This window comes from Eretmochelys imbricata, chromosome 17 (genome assembly GCF_965152235.1).
Source record: "Eretmochelys imbricata isolate rEreImb1 chromosome 17, rEreImb1.hap1, whole genome shotgun sequence".
NCBI classification, from domain to species: domain Eukaryota; kingdom Metazoa; phylum Chordata; order Testudines; family Cheloniidae; genus Eretmochelys; species Eretmochelys imbricata.
In genome coordinates, this window is record NC_135588.1 from 968,686 (window position 1) to 980,878 (window position 12,193).

The 12,193-nt window shown below is 53.4% G+C and overlaps 1 protein-coding gene across 4 annotated transcripts in view; it reads right to left on the minus strand.

Moving 5' to 3' along the window:
• SMG6 (SMG6 nonsense mediated mRNA decay factor) overlaps nucleotides 1–12,193 on the minus strand; it is a 172,803-nt gene that overhangs the window by 21,139 nt on the left and 139,471 nt on the right. For all 4 annotated transcript variants that reach the window (XR_013348254.1, XM_077836597.1, XM_077836596.1 and 1 more), the window contains exon 14: nucleotides 1,259–1,435. Coding sequence is in view for 3 of the 4 variants with exons in the window: in XM_077836597.1 (XP_077692723.1) it covers nucleotides 1,259–1,435 (177 nt within the window). In the remaining variant the exon portion in view is untranslated. The remainder of the gene's footprint in view (nucleotides 1–1,258; nucleotides 1,436–12,193) is intronic.

Consider the following 12,193-nt stretch of genomic DNA (forward strand, 5'->3'; position numbering starts at 1 on the left):
TGGGTTACGTAAGGAGTTCACAGAAAGGTTCCCACAGCTAAGCTAGGGGCCTCCCTGGTTAGCCCAGAGGGGCAGGGAATGACAGCCTAGAGGCCTCCCTGGTTAGCCCAGAGGGGTGCCATTCTCTGCCTCTTAGCCCAGTTATGGAAGAAGGTTAGAGCTGCTGCTAGGAAATCCCTGCTGAGAGCAGTGAGGGTGCCTGAGTGGCAGACACTGAACTGTGCCACAAAACTCCAGATGGGTCATTCTCTCTCTCTGGTCTGTCTCTATCTCAGAGCAGAAGTATTCAAGTCTCTGTGTATCACAGTGGCTTATGACCACTGTTACTGGGATCTCTGACTGTCCTTCCCAACAGCCTGGTCGGTGTCCCTGCAGGTCAGGGTCTCAGCTCCCACACACATCCAGTGCTGCCATGCTGAGATCGCAGGGGGGCTGAAGGGAGCTAGGGCACTCTCTTGTTGGGTGCCTGAGCTCCACCCAGCCCTCCTCTGGGGACAACTGAACTGGCTAAGTGGACTCTTCGAATGCAGGCCACCCACAGCGATGGATTTTCCCTACTCTAACCTGCTCTGTGTCTTTCTAGCCCCCGATGGAGGAGGATGGGCAGAGCCAGGGCCACCCAGCCCACAGCTCCAAATGCCTTTCCCTTTCTCCACTGTTCCCTGGCATTTCAAACCGCAAGATTAAACACAAGGAAAGTGTCAACCTGCAGCGTGGCTGGCAGGGCCGTTGAACACACACACTGAGCCTGGAGTGAAGCAAGGGCTACAGGAACAAGCAAGGGCAGAAAAACAAGAGGAGAATTCCTTAATCACATCAGGATGTGAGAGGCAGGGGAGGGAGGGGGCGCCAATGTCAGCTCTTCCTGTGCGTGTGCTGGAGGCTGGAGTTCAGGCCTCTGCCGCATTGAGCTCCACGGCTGTAAACTTGATCCTGAGCCTGAACCCTGACATCCCCCTCACCGGGCTCCCGCGCTGCACGTTATTAGAACTCTTCCCCCTTTAAGTATTAAACAGCAGCATCTGGAACTCATAGCAGTGAGCAAGACAGAGGCACATGGGTGGGACTGGCAGGAAGGGGCACAAGCAAAGTAGACTCGAGAGACCAGGACTGCTCACCATTCCGCTCCCCCCGCCACAGTGCAGAATGCACACACAGCTACCCTGGCTATAAATAGTGGGAGCTGCAGGGCCGGCAGGGGCTGGGCCCCACAGCGGTGACCCTTCCTTCGCTGAGGCGCGCTCTTCCCGCACGGTACCTGATCTTCCAGTTGTTTTCCCTCTTGGCTTCCCATTTCCTTTCCCATGGCGTCTGGGACGGGTGCCACTGACACATATTTTCCACCCTTGAATGCCAGCAAAGGCTCTTCTTGTCCACAAAGGGCTTCCAGGAAATACTTCAGAACTGTGACCCTCTTGCAGTCAGCTGCAATAACCTACGGGGTGAGGATCAGGGGGTCGGGGAGAGAAAGAAAAACAGAGTCAGTGCCCAGGGAAGGCAGAAAGCAGTGGCAGTCAGCCACTGACCAAAGGGAAACCTCAGAGCCTGGGGCCCAGCTGCTGCGAGCGGTGCTGATGCATACAGCAGGGCCCAGCGAGCACCTGGGAGAGGATGGTTACTCATCCCCCTTTGGCTCAGGAAATGGCCGATGCCCAGCTCCAGTGTCTGGCCCTTGAGCTTGTGGCCAAGGGGCAGGAGAACTGGGGCAGGCTAATGCAGACACCGACACCTCGACAGAATGGCTTGTGCACTGCAGACAGGCTTCACCTCTCCAGCCTCTCCCCTGGAGCCCGCTCCTGGTTCGGAGCTGAAGGAAAGGCCCCCCACCCCCAGGCAGAATTCCCATCCAAGAGCTGGAAACCTGCTCAAGTGGGAGATGGATGAGGAGGACTCTCCTGGCTGTTTCATTTCAGCTAGAACAGGAACCCCTGACAGCCCCCACAACGGAAACAGGAGGGCTCAAGCGGACAGCTGTCAGGGGAACGATACAGGTGCTGAGAGCCAGCAGGTGGGGGCATTTTACAAAAGCCACGCACCTCTTGGACTCGGCTGCTGCCTCAGCCCATGAGCTCATCTCACTAAATAACCAGGGAGCCTGTCAGGGCTGAACTAGCCAGGATGCAATTCAATAGCTTGGGTAATTATCAAATGTATGAGACTCTCAGATGGAGTTTCCAGAGCACTGGAGCCTGGAACGCTCCCCTCTGGTGCCACACAGCCCCCAGCCCTGCACCAGACCCTCTGCCTGGGCCCCAAGCCCCAGCCCTTGGGCAGATCAGAATCCCTTCCCCTGCTATAGCAGAGCACTGCGCCTGTACTCTCCCTGCCTGCTGCTTTCCCTTTCGAACACCAGCTGGGAGAGCCGAACCCTTGGCGATGGTTTGTCCTGTCCACTGCAAACCTATGATGGCCAAGCTCACAGCAACGAGTTAACCCTGCCCTGTTCTTCTCTTTGTACCTTGCTCACATGGACTTTGCACCATGGTTCTGGCTCCACTTTACTCTGTTTACACTGGAAGCAGTGCCCAGATTCTGCTCCCCAAGTCAGAAGGCCCCAGCTTGCTCCCACTCGTGGACCCCAGAACCAGGTAGTTCATTTATGGGGTCTAGCTGATTTCACTCCAGTGCAACCACAGTGAACCTGAGTGCCCAGCACCCATCGGGAGGGCACAAGGCTCAGATATCAGGAAGAATGGGGGGCACCCCACACATCGGATGATCAACTGGGAGGCTCAACACACATGGGGAAGTGATGGGGCAGCAGCGCCCGTCAGGATCCCATGTTGCTATGGGATACACTGTGTATACCAACCACAGGCAGCGGGCAGAGCAGAAATACAGAAGCAGGGCTGAGGTAGCATGACGGGCAGGCAACAGTGAGCAATGGGCTGGCAGGCGGCACACAGAGAACCCCCCCACGGCACCAGGCTACAGCGCAGAGGAAACTTCTGCACTTCCACAATGCTGCCAGTTTCCTCTCTGTGGGCTAATTTTAACCACCTTGTTGTTACAGTGTGTGTCAGCCACCTGACCCCGCTGTGACCCCCAACCTTGTGCCCCAGCTACTGCATGAACTAGGGAGCCTTATGTAACAAGAGCAGGGCTTTCCTCTGTGTCTGGAGCAGCAGAGAATTAAAGAGCCCATCAGTCAGACTCCCTCTCTTCCGAGTCAATCACACAGGCATTGCTAACTGCCTCAAGACAGCAGGAGTAAGAAACATGCCTCTGACTCCCCTGGGCAGAGGCCTCTGCGGGTGGTGGTGGTGGGCTGTCAGAAGGGAAAATGGAAAGAATAAAGCCCCAGATCCTCAGAGATATTTAGGCACCTAACTCACACTGATTTCAGTGGGAGTTAGGTGCCTAAAGACTTGGAGGATCTGAGCCTAAATGCCTTCAGTTGAGTGAAAGAATGATTCGTGGTAGAAGGGGACCCAATAACGAAGAAGAGAGTGGCACAAGGGGGAATGGCGTCAAACTAAGAGAAGGGAAATGTAGTCTAAACATCAGGAAAACTATCAGGAATGTTGAAACTATAGTAAAGAACAGAATTACCAGACACACAGATGAACACCATTTGTTGGGGAAGAGTCAACATGGTTTTTGTAAAGAGAAATCATCCCTCATCAATCTATTAGAATTCAACAAACATGAGCACAAGGGGCATCCAGTGGATATAGTGTACTTAGATGTTCAGAAAGCCTTTGACAAGGTCGCTAACCAAAGGCTCTTAAGCAAAGTGAGCAGTCATGGGATAAGAAGGCAGGTCCTCTCATGGATCAGTAACTGGTTAAAAGATAGAAAACAAAGTGTAGGAATAAATGGTTGGTTTTCAGAATGGAGAGTGATAAATAGTGGTGTCCCCCAGGGGTCTGTACTGGGACCAGTCCTAGTCAACTTAGTAATAAATGATCTGGAAAAAGGGGTAAACAGTGGCAAAATTTGCAGACAATACAAAATTACTCAAGCTAGTTAAGTCCAAAGCTGACTTTGAAGAGTTACAAAGGGATCTCACAAAACTGATTGACTGGGCAATAAAATGACAGATGAAGTTCATTGTTCATAAATGCAAAATATTGCACACTGGAAAACATAATCCTAAACTATACATATACAATGTTGGGGTCTAAATTAATTGTTACCACTCAAGAAAGATCTTGGAGTCATTGTGGAGAGTTCTCTGAAAACAGAGAGTTCTCTGCGCTCAATGTGCAGCAGCCGTCAAAAAAGCGAACAGAATGTTGGGAACCATTAAGAAAGGGATAGACAATAGGACAGAAAATATCCTAGTGCCTCTCTATAAACCATAGTACACCCACATCTTGAATACTGCGTGCAGATCTCGTTGTCCCATCTCAAAAAAGATGTATTGGAGTTGGAAAAGGTTCAGAGAAGGGCAACAAACATGATGAGGGGTATGAAACGGCTGCCATATGAGGAGAGAATAATAAGACTGGGACTTTTCAGCTTGGAAAAGAGACGACTAAGGGGGGATACGATGGAGGTCTATAAAATCTTGACTGGTGTGGAGACAATGAATCAGTAAGTGTTATTTACTCCTCCACATAACACAAGAACTAGGGGTCACCCAATGAAATGAAGAGGCAGCAGGTTTAAAACAAACAAAAGGAAGTATTTATTCACACAATGCACAGTCAACCTGTGGAACTCGTTGCCAGAGGATATGGTGAAGGTCAAAACCATAACAGCCTTCAAAAAAGAATTAGGTAAGTTCCTGGAGGATAGGTCCATCCGTGGCTATTAGCCAGGATGGGCAGGAATGCAACCCTTTGCTCTGAGTGTCCCTAGCCTCTGTTTGCAAGAAGCTGGGAGTGGACGACAGGGGATGGATCACTCGGATGATTGCCTGTTCTGCTCACTCCCTCTGCAACTGGCATGGAAGACAGGATACTGGGCTAGATGGACCATTGCTCTGATCCAATATGGCCAATTCTATGTTCTAGGCTGGGTTTCATCTCCCAAGGGAAGAGTGAGCACTTCACTGCTTGGAACACCCCTAAACCTAGACTGGACACCACCCTGGAATATGTCCTGGAGGCAACACCCCTGCCCCCACCGGCCATCCCTGATGAATGATTCTTGGAGGAGCAAAGCTGGGAGGAACAAAGAATGATACAGCTAGGCTGAATATCAAGGGAACTTCCTACCTATGAGAGCTACCAGGCTGCGGAGATGTTGGGGAAATGGGAAAGCCCCTTGCTTGGGTCACTGCAAACTAGATTCGCTAAGTCCCTGGTGCCCAGGCTCTAGGCCCAGTCCTGCCTTGGCTCAGAGCAGATGGCTTCAGTGACAGGACTTTTCCAGCTCTAATATCAGCAGTTCTATGGGGCCCAGGTTGCTGTGTAAATGAAATCATGCATGCCCAGTTCCAGCAACTCAACACAGTTGTGCGAATACTTTGGTGTGCTGATGCCTGGGCTTGCACAGGTGTGCGGGAGTGATGTGGCTGGGTGAGTGGGTGCTGCTGGAGCACAAAGCATTGGGGCTCCCAGTGTCACCCACTGAGGAAGGACTCAAAGGCCTGCAAAGAGCTTGCTGGGGACTGGTGAGTGGAGCCACCTTTCCGGTCACGAGCAGCACGAGGTGGCGTCTCTAGTCTGTCACTCAAGGTCTAGAACACAAGCAGATGATGGCAGGAATATAGCTCGATGCAGGAGCTGGGATTGGCGTGAGGGGCCAAGCCTGGCTAAGCAGCTGGGTGTCGGGTCCGCACCCATTCCTGAGTGGATTTTTAGGAGGTACCTCCAAAATTAATGGCAATTGTGCCTGCATCTTCTGCCTTGTTTAGGATCCCAGAGGCTTTATTCAGCAGCTACACCAACAGGACTCAGTGCCGCCCCAGCTCCTGCCGTGTGGCCACTGGGACTCATTCCTAGCCCACCTTGAGATATGCTTTCCCCCTAGCCAGCCCTCATACACCTGAGGGAGAAGAGGCTGGGAGTAAACAGGAGGGGTCAGGATTAAACTGCAAAATCCTCCACAAAGCCGGGGAGCTTCAACCTGGAGAGTGACCAGTGATGTTGCAGAAAAGCCCTCTCCCACCCCAAGAGGGCGGGGGGGAGGGGAGAGAATTAGGCATGTCCTCTTATCCCCTCCCTGAAAAAAAATCCAACTAGGGCACACATGAGTTCCTGCTGGCTAACACAGGCCGAGGGTGCTTAAAGTCAGTTCCCCTGCTCAGGGAGAAGCGCCCAGCTAACGGTCCATGACATAATCCCCCAGTAACTTGCCTCATGAACACAGGTTTCCAGGCTGCATCAATAAAAGAGAAAGAAGCAAATAACCTCAGCACCCCCATCACATGAACACCCAGGAATAACAGCCTTGCTAACTGCCAGCAGCCCAAGGCTGGGCTTTCCTGGAGCTCAGCTGGCCCAGCTCTCCCCAGTTCAGGATGGCACCAGGGATAGTGGCCTCTCTGACATGGTCTGAGTAGCCTGACTCTGACTCGCACCAGGGTATCTGGTATTGCACAGCAGCAGCCTGCGTGACACACAGCTACACAGGGCGCTGGAAACTTCCTGTTTAAGGATGGAAACGGAAGCACCCGTATCAGCCCCAGGATGCCAAGAGGGTTCCAGGCCACTGGGCTGCAGACCCAGCAAGCCCATCTGACCCAAAGGTGCAGCCCGGGGCCATCAGTTACTCTTCACGCAGGCTCAGCTGGGAAGAAGCAGAGATGCTGCAGCCTGGGGAGGTGCGGGGGGAGGGTGTGTATATCTCTGATGCTGCAGAAAGAACTGAAAGTTCAAATGCAAAACTAGAGAGTGTGGATTTGCTGTGAGGTGCAGCAGCAGACGGGCCCAAGGAGAGGAGTTCAGCAGCAGAATGTGCCCTTCCCCCACAGGCTGCGCAGTGAGACAGCAGGAACCGAAAACCCTGGCTTCAAGTATTCACTGAACGCTACCATCAGCTTGACACGCACACAGCCACTTGAAAAGGAAAACTGAAACCAAGCTTTGGTGAAGTGGTCTGGTGCCCTGCTGTGACCTGGGCTCAGTTCCCTAGAGACATGAGTGATGCCGGGGCGGGGGGACGACAGTGCTGCATGGGTCATCGGCCTTACGATTTCATTGGGGATGGGGGGTGGGTTGAACCTATGCTAACTCAAACATGCCAGATACCCAGTAAGACACTCACCCTCCCAAACACGCTGCCTGCCTGCTAACACACAGTGAGGAGGGCTAACTGCCTGCTAATTCGCAGGTCCTATGTTAACACGCTGATCATTCACAAAGACACAGCAGGACATACGTTAACATGCTTACTGCCTGACACAGCAGGATGTATGTTCACTGAAGCAGCTGGTGCATTTTCAAAGCGCCTTTGCAGGTTTAACGCTATCAGCCCAGCTCTCCTATTTTTGCCTTCCAGTGACCATTTACAGAAGACCACAGGACAGGGCACCAGAGCTCCCCAGGCATAATCCCTGCTCCAACTCCACCTCCCTCAGTGGCCTTTGCCTCCTTTCCCCATGCCGGACACGGGATGAGGGGAGGGAAAGGCACTCACAGGTGCTGATCTCACTGTGTTACCGTAGGACAGGATTCTGCGCTGAAGCACTGCTCAAAGCCACGGGCACAGGAAGGCCAAGAGCCAGAGTGAAGGACAGGCAGCCCCGTGCCGACGGCGACTAAAGGCAGGGACAGGACTCGCTCCCATGAGCTGCGTGTGCAGTGCCGTACCTGGTGCTCGCAGGTGACATCATCAGACCCTAACCAGATTCTTGCTCTGGATCAGCGGTGGGGCTGGTCGTGGGGCAGCTTCTTCAGCCAGTGCTGGACTGGGCTGCCCTGAGTGCTCTTGACCGGGCTGCAGTACATACTGCTTTTCCTCAGCGAAGCTAATTGCTGTCACACCCACTGATGCCTTCAATCAACTTTTACAACTTGGTAATTTTACAGAGCAAATAACCGGGAGGCAGAAATGCAAAGTCTCCTCCAGCTGCCTTGCAAGCCTCAACTAGTAATGGGGAGTCCATCATCTCTAGAGTGCTGAGTCTGAGGGCGGGATAGTGACCTTTCTCCCCATTGTTAGCTACCAGGTAAGCTGAAATCTCAAGAGTAAGTCGCTGCCTTGTGTCACATGCAGAGGGATCATGGAAGTTTCTGTCAGTGAAACACCAGAATCCAAAGGCAAGCAGGAGACAGGGCGTCTCTGGAGAAAGACTTACAAAGGGAAAGGACCACTGCTCTCAGATTCACATTCCTGCATGTGAGGGGGAGACACCAAGGGGAAATGGATACAAGAAGCGTGAGTCATAGCATGGAGAGAGATACCTGCCCAGGCCTGGAGTCAGAGCCAAGCTGGAGCAGGATCAGGCCCAGCCACACTAGGGCTGACTGTTTTGGCAACATGGGTTTTAAGCATGGCTTGGTCAGCCAGAGTGAATTGGGCCAAACTATGTTCAAACCAAGTTAGCCTGAATGAGGTTTAAAGCAAGTCAGACTCCTCTGGCAAATGTGGCATTAATCCCTGTCTAGATGGGGCCACATGGCGTGTATGAAGCATACTTCCCATTCACACTGTACAGTGACCCAATCATGAGATAGGGATCCTGCTGAACTCTTGGCTATGGCCATGTTTAAACACCACAAAATGATGCCCCCTCATATCCCTAGGTGCCTGTGTCACAGAGTCCCCGGCGCTCCCTACGAAGCCAGGCAGGACTCTGGGGAAGTCTCCTTTCTGTAAGCAGCCTGTCTTCAGGACACACAGCTCACACTGCTTCCACCTTCCTGGGTCTGGCCTCGGAGCACTCAGCAACCTCTGCCCCTCCATGCGCTTCCCACAGCGAGTCTGCCCAGGTGGGGTCCTGGGGAAGCCAGAGGGTCCTGCACCCCAACTCTGCAATCAGACAGGACTCTCAGCCAGCCAGTAAAACAGAGGTTTATTAGATGACAGGAACATGGTCTAAAACAGATCTTGTAGGTGCAGAGAACAGGATCCCTCAGCTGGGTCCATTTTGGGGAGCAGTGAGCCAGACAACCACGTCTGTACTTCACTCCAGGTCCCCAGCCAGCCCCAAACTGAAACTCCCTCCAGCCCCTCCTCCTCTGGGCTTTGTCCCTTTCCCGGGACAGGAGGTCACCTGATTCCTCTGTTCTCCAACCCTTTAGCTCTCACCTGGCAGGGGGGAAGGGCCCAGGCCATCAGTTGCCAGGAAACAGGGTGTCGGCCATCCTCTGTGTCCAGACTTCTGCACACACCTGCCCTCTAGGGCTCTGCAGCGATCATACACCCTTACCCCACCACCTAGATACTTAAGAACTGCCTAGGGGAAACTGAGGCACCCCCATACTATTCACTTTAGCCAGTGACCTGGGGAAGTTCGAAGCCACCAGTGTTCCCATGGATGCCCCAGCATCTCTCCCATTCCTTGCGAGGAGTTACACCAGGCCCTTCCAGTTTCACGCCCTCCCTTAGGTCGGGGGTGGTTGATAGCACTCGCTGGCTGCATGTGGGAAGGTTTATGCGGCCCGTGCCCTTTGGCCACCTCCAAAACCCCAGGAGGTCAAACTGGGATTGGGTCTTCTCCCCAACAAGCTGGCCAAACACAGCCACTTGGTAATAGGACTGTTTAACTTTCTTAACAGCTTTCACCCCATCTGAGACCTTCTCAAAGCTATCCACACTGGATCTTTCAACAGGAAAGTCAGTGGATCCATTCATAACAGAAAGTTTCTGGCTATTAGGAACTGAAACTTTCTTGATTAAATCACTTTCACACCCTTCAGTTGCAGTAAACTGCTTGCAAAGACTCCATGAGGATTCCTTTCCTTAGGACTTTTCTATGCAACAATTCACCCCTCACAGAAATTCTGCTCTTACCCTCTTTAACGAGGGCTTGCTCTAGAGGAACACTTTCCTGAGCAACAACAGACTCTTTCCGGGTCTCCCTTACATCCAGAATTACCTCTGGCCCATCAGGCGGATTCCTACACTATCCCCTTTCAGGCAAACCGACAGACTTCCTAGATAAAAGGTTAGAAGCATTCTCCTTCCCTTTGCCACATACAAGCTCAGGAATCTTTTCCTTCTTGCTACAGGTTTCCACACCCTCAGTAGGTAACACAATCACATCACCTTCATGCTCTCTCCTTGTGCCCTGGCTAGGATCTCACCCTGATCAGACAGAGTTGCTACACCCTTTCCCAACAACAAACTAGCAACAGGCAAAATACAAGCACCAGAATTGTCTGGTCTCTGGGATTTTACATAGACCCTAACTGGATGCGACCTAGTTACAGGGCCGTTCTCCCGAGCAGACACAAACTTAGGACCATTCCCTTCCTGGGCTTTAGCTGAATCCAGAACCAGCTCTGAAACAACTGCACGACCCTCAACCATCACAGGCTGAAAGGCCCCTTCTGTCTGCTCCACAGACGAAGAAGAGCCGGACACACTTTCTCCTTTCCCAGAAACACAGCTTGGGATCTCATTCCCCTGGTCCCGGCACACAAGGCTGGTCACAGACAACTGCTTGGAGATCAGGGTAGCTCGCTCCATAGGCAAGTCAATACCCCTGACAGACACAGGCACGTTTCCTTCACTCTCACAATTTTCCACCCAGCTAACAGGTAAGGTCCAGGGACACTCAACTTCCACTCTCCTCGCCTTCCCACCCTGCTGACTAGACACAGCCATCAGCTCACAAGGCTGCCTGGGCTCATCCAGACTTTCCTTACCAAGCACCTTGCCACTCCCAACAGATCCCCTGCCCTGCCTGTGTCTCCCCCCACCCAGCTGGGGTCTCATCTCCCACTGTGCTCAGAGCTGCCCTTGCTGTCCCAGTGGGGGTAGGCAGCGAGCTCGCTGCTTTCCTCACTGCATCAGAGCCAGCGTGAGCCCCCTCTCCGGTGTGCAAGGGGGGCGGGGAGCCCCAGGGGTCTGGTTACAGGCAGGCAGGTAGCCTGAGCCTAGCGGCTCCTCCCCTCTGCCAGCCAGGTCATCTGCTTCGATGAAGTGAGCTGTAGCTCACGAAAGCTCATGCTCAAATAAATTGGTTAGTCTCTAAGGTGCCACAAGTACTCCTTTTCTTTTTGCAAAGACGGACTAACACGGCTGTTACTCTGAAACCTGCATTTTCACTGACCATTTCCCTCTCCGCCGATTGGTTCCCTGGATTCAAATTCAAACCCTTGGCAGTTACAGGAGCAGGGCCTGAATCCTGTCCCAAAGAGAGATAGTCACCCCACAACAGGGTCTCGCAGCTGGTGTCCTGGAGAACCCCAACAACCAGCCAGCCCGACCTCTCCTGGGTCTGCACAGGGATCTGGGCCACAGGCAGGGCAAGGGGCTTCGTCCATGGGACCCTCACCCAGCTCAAACAGCCCCTCAGCATCTGAGGCTGCACCACCCGGGGCCTGACAACAGTTCTCTCTGTCCCAGGATCTCGCCACCCCATGAATATCTCCCCATTGACCATCACCTTCTGCTCCCACTGGAGGTCCGAGGGGCCTGGCCCCAGGAAACTCCACACAGACATATAGGTTGGGGTCAGGAGTGGGAGCCTGTCCACCTCCCCACCCATCTGGCTGACGGAGTCTATGGCCTTGGGACCCAGCAAGGGAGCTAGACACCGGGGCTTTTCCGCAGGGTCCCCCTGGTTCAAATCGCCAGCCTGCTCAAAGGCAGTGAGGTGGCATCCACATCCCCCCCATCCTTAACCAGGGGCAGCAATTTAGTCTCGAGGTTCCCTGCGGAACTGGCACCCCGGGGTCTATCCCCACTCACCCCTGGGGGGTCCCCTAGCCCTCTCCGCTCCACCATCGCCAGTTCATGCTGCTGCTGCTTCTGCAGCTCTTTCTCGGGCTCTCGCTGTCTCTCACAGTCCTCTTGCTCTCTCGGACTCAGCTCCAATCCCGTCCATCTCCGATCCCTGGATGGGGAACCCGATCATGAAGACCCCCGTCTGGTCGGGGACAGGAGTCTTGGCGATGCCTGGCCACCACTCCAGCTGCTCCCAGATCCTGCTATCGCCCCATTTGGGGTCAGGAATCTGTTCTTTCGAGCGGCCATCCTCCTCCAGCTGCACGATTAACTGTGGTTTGGTGAACTTTCCAATGCTCAACCCTCTCTTTCTGCACAGGGTTACAATGTCCTTCTTAAGGGGACAGTGACAGACCATCACTCCGCTCTTCCCAAGTTGTTGTGGACTCACAGGCCTGTGTGC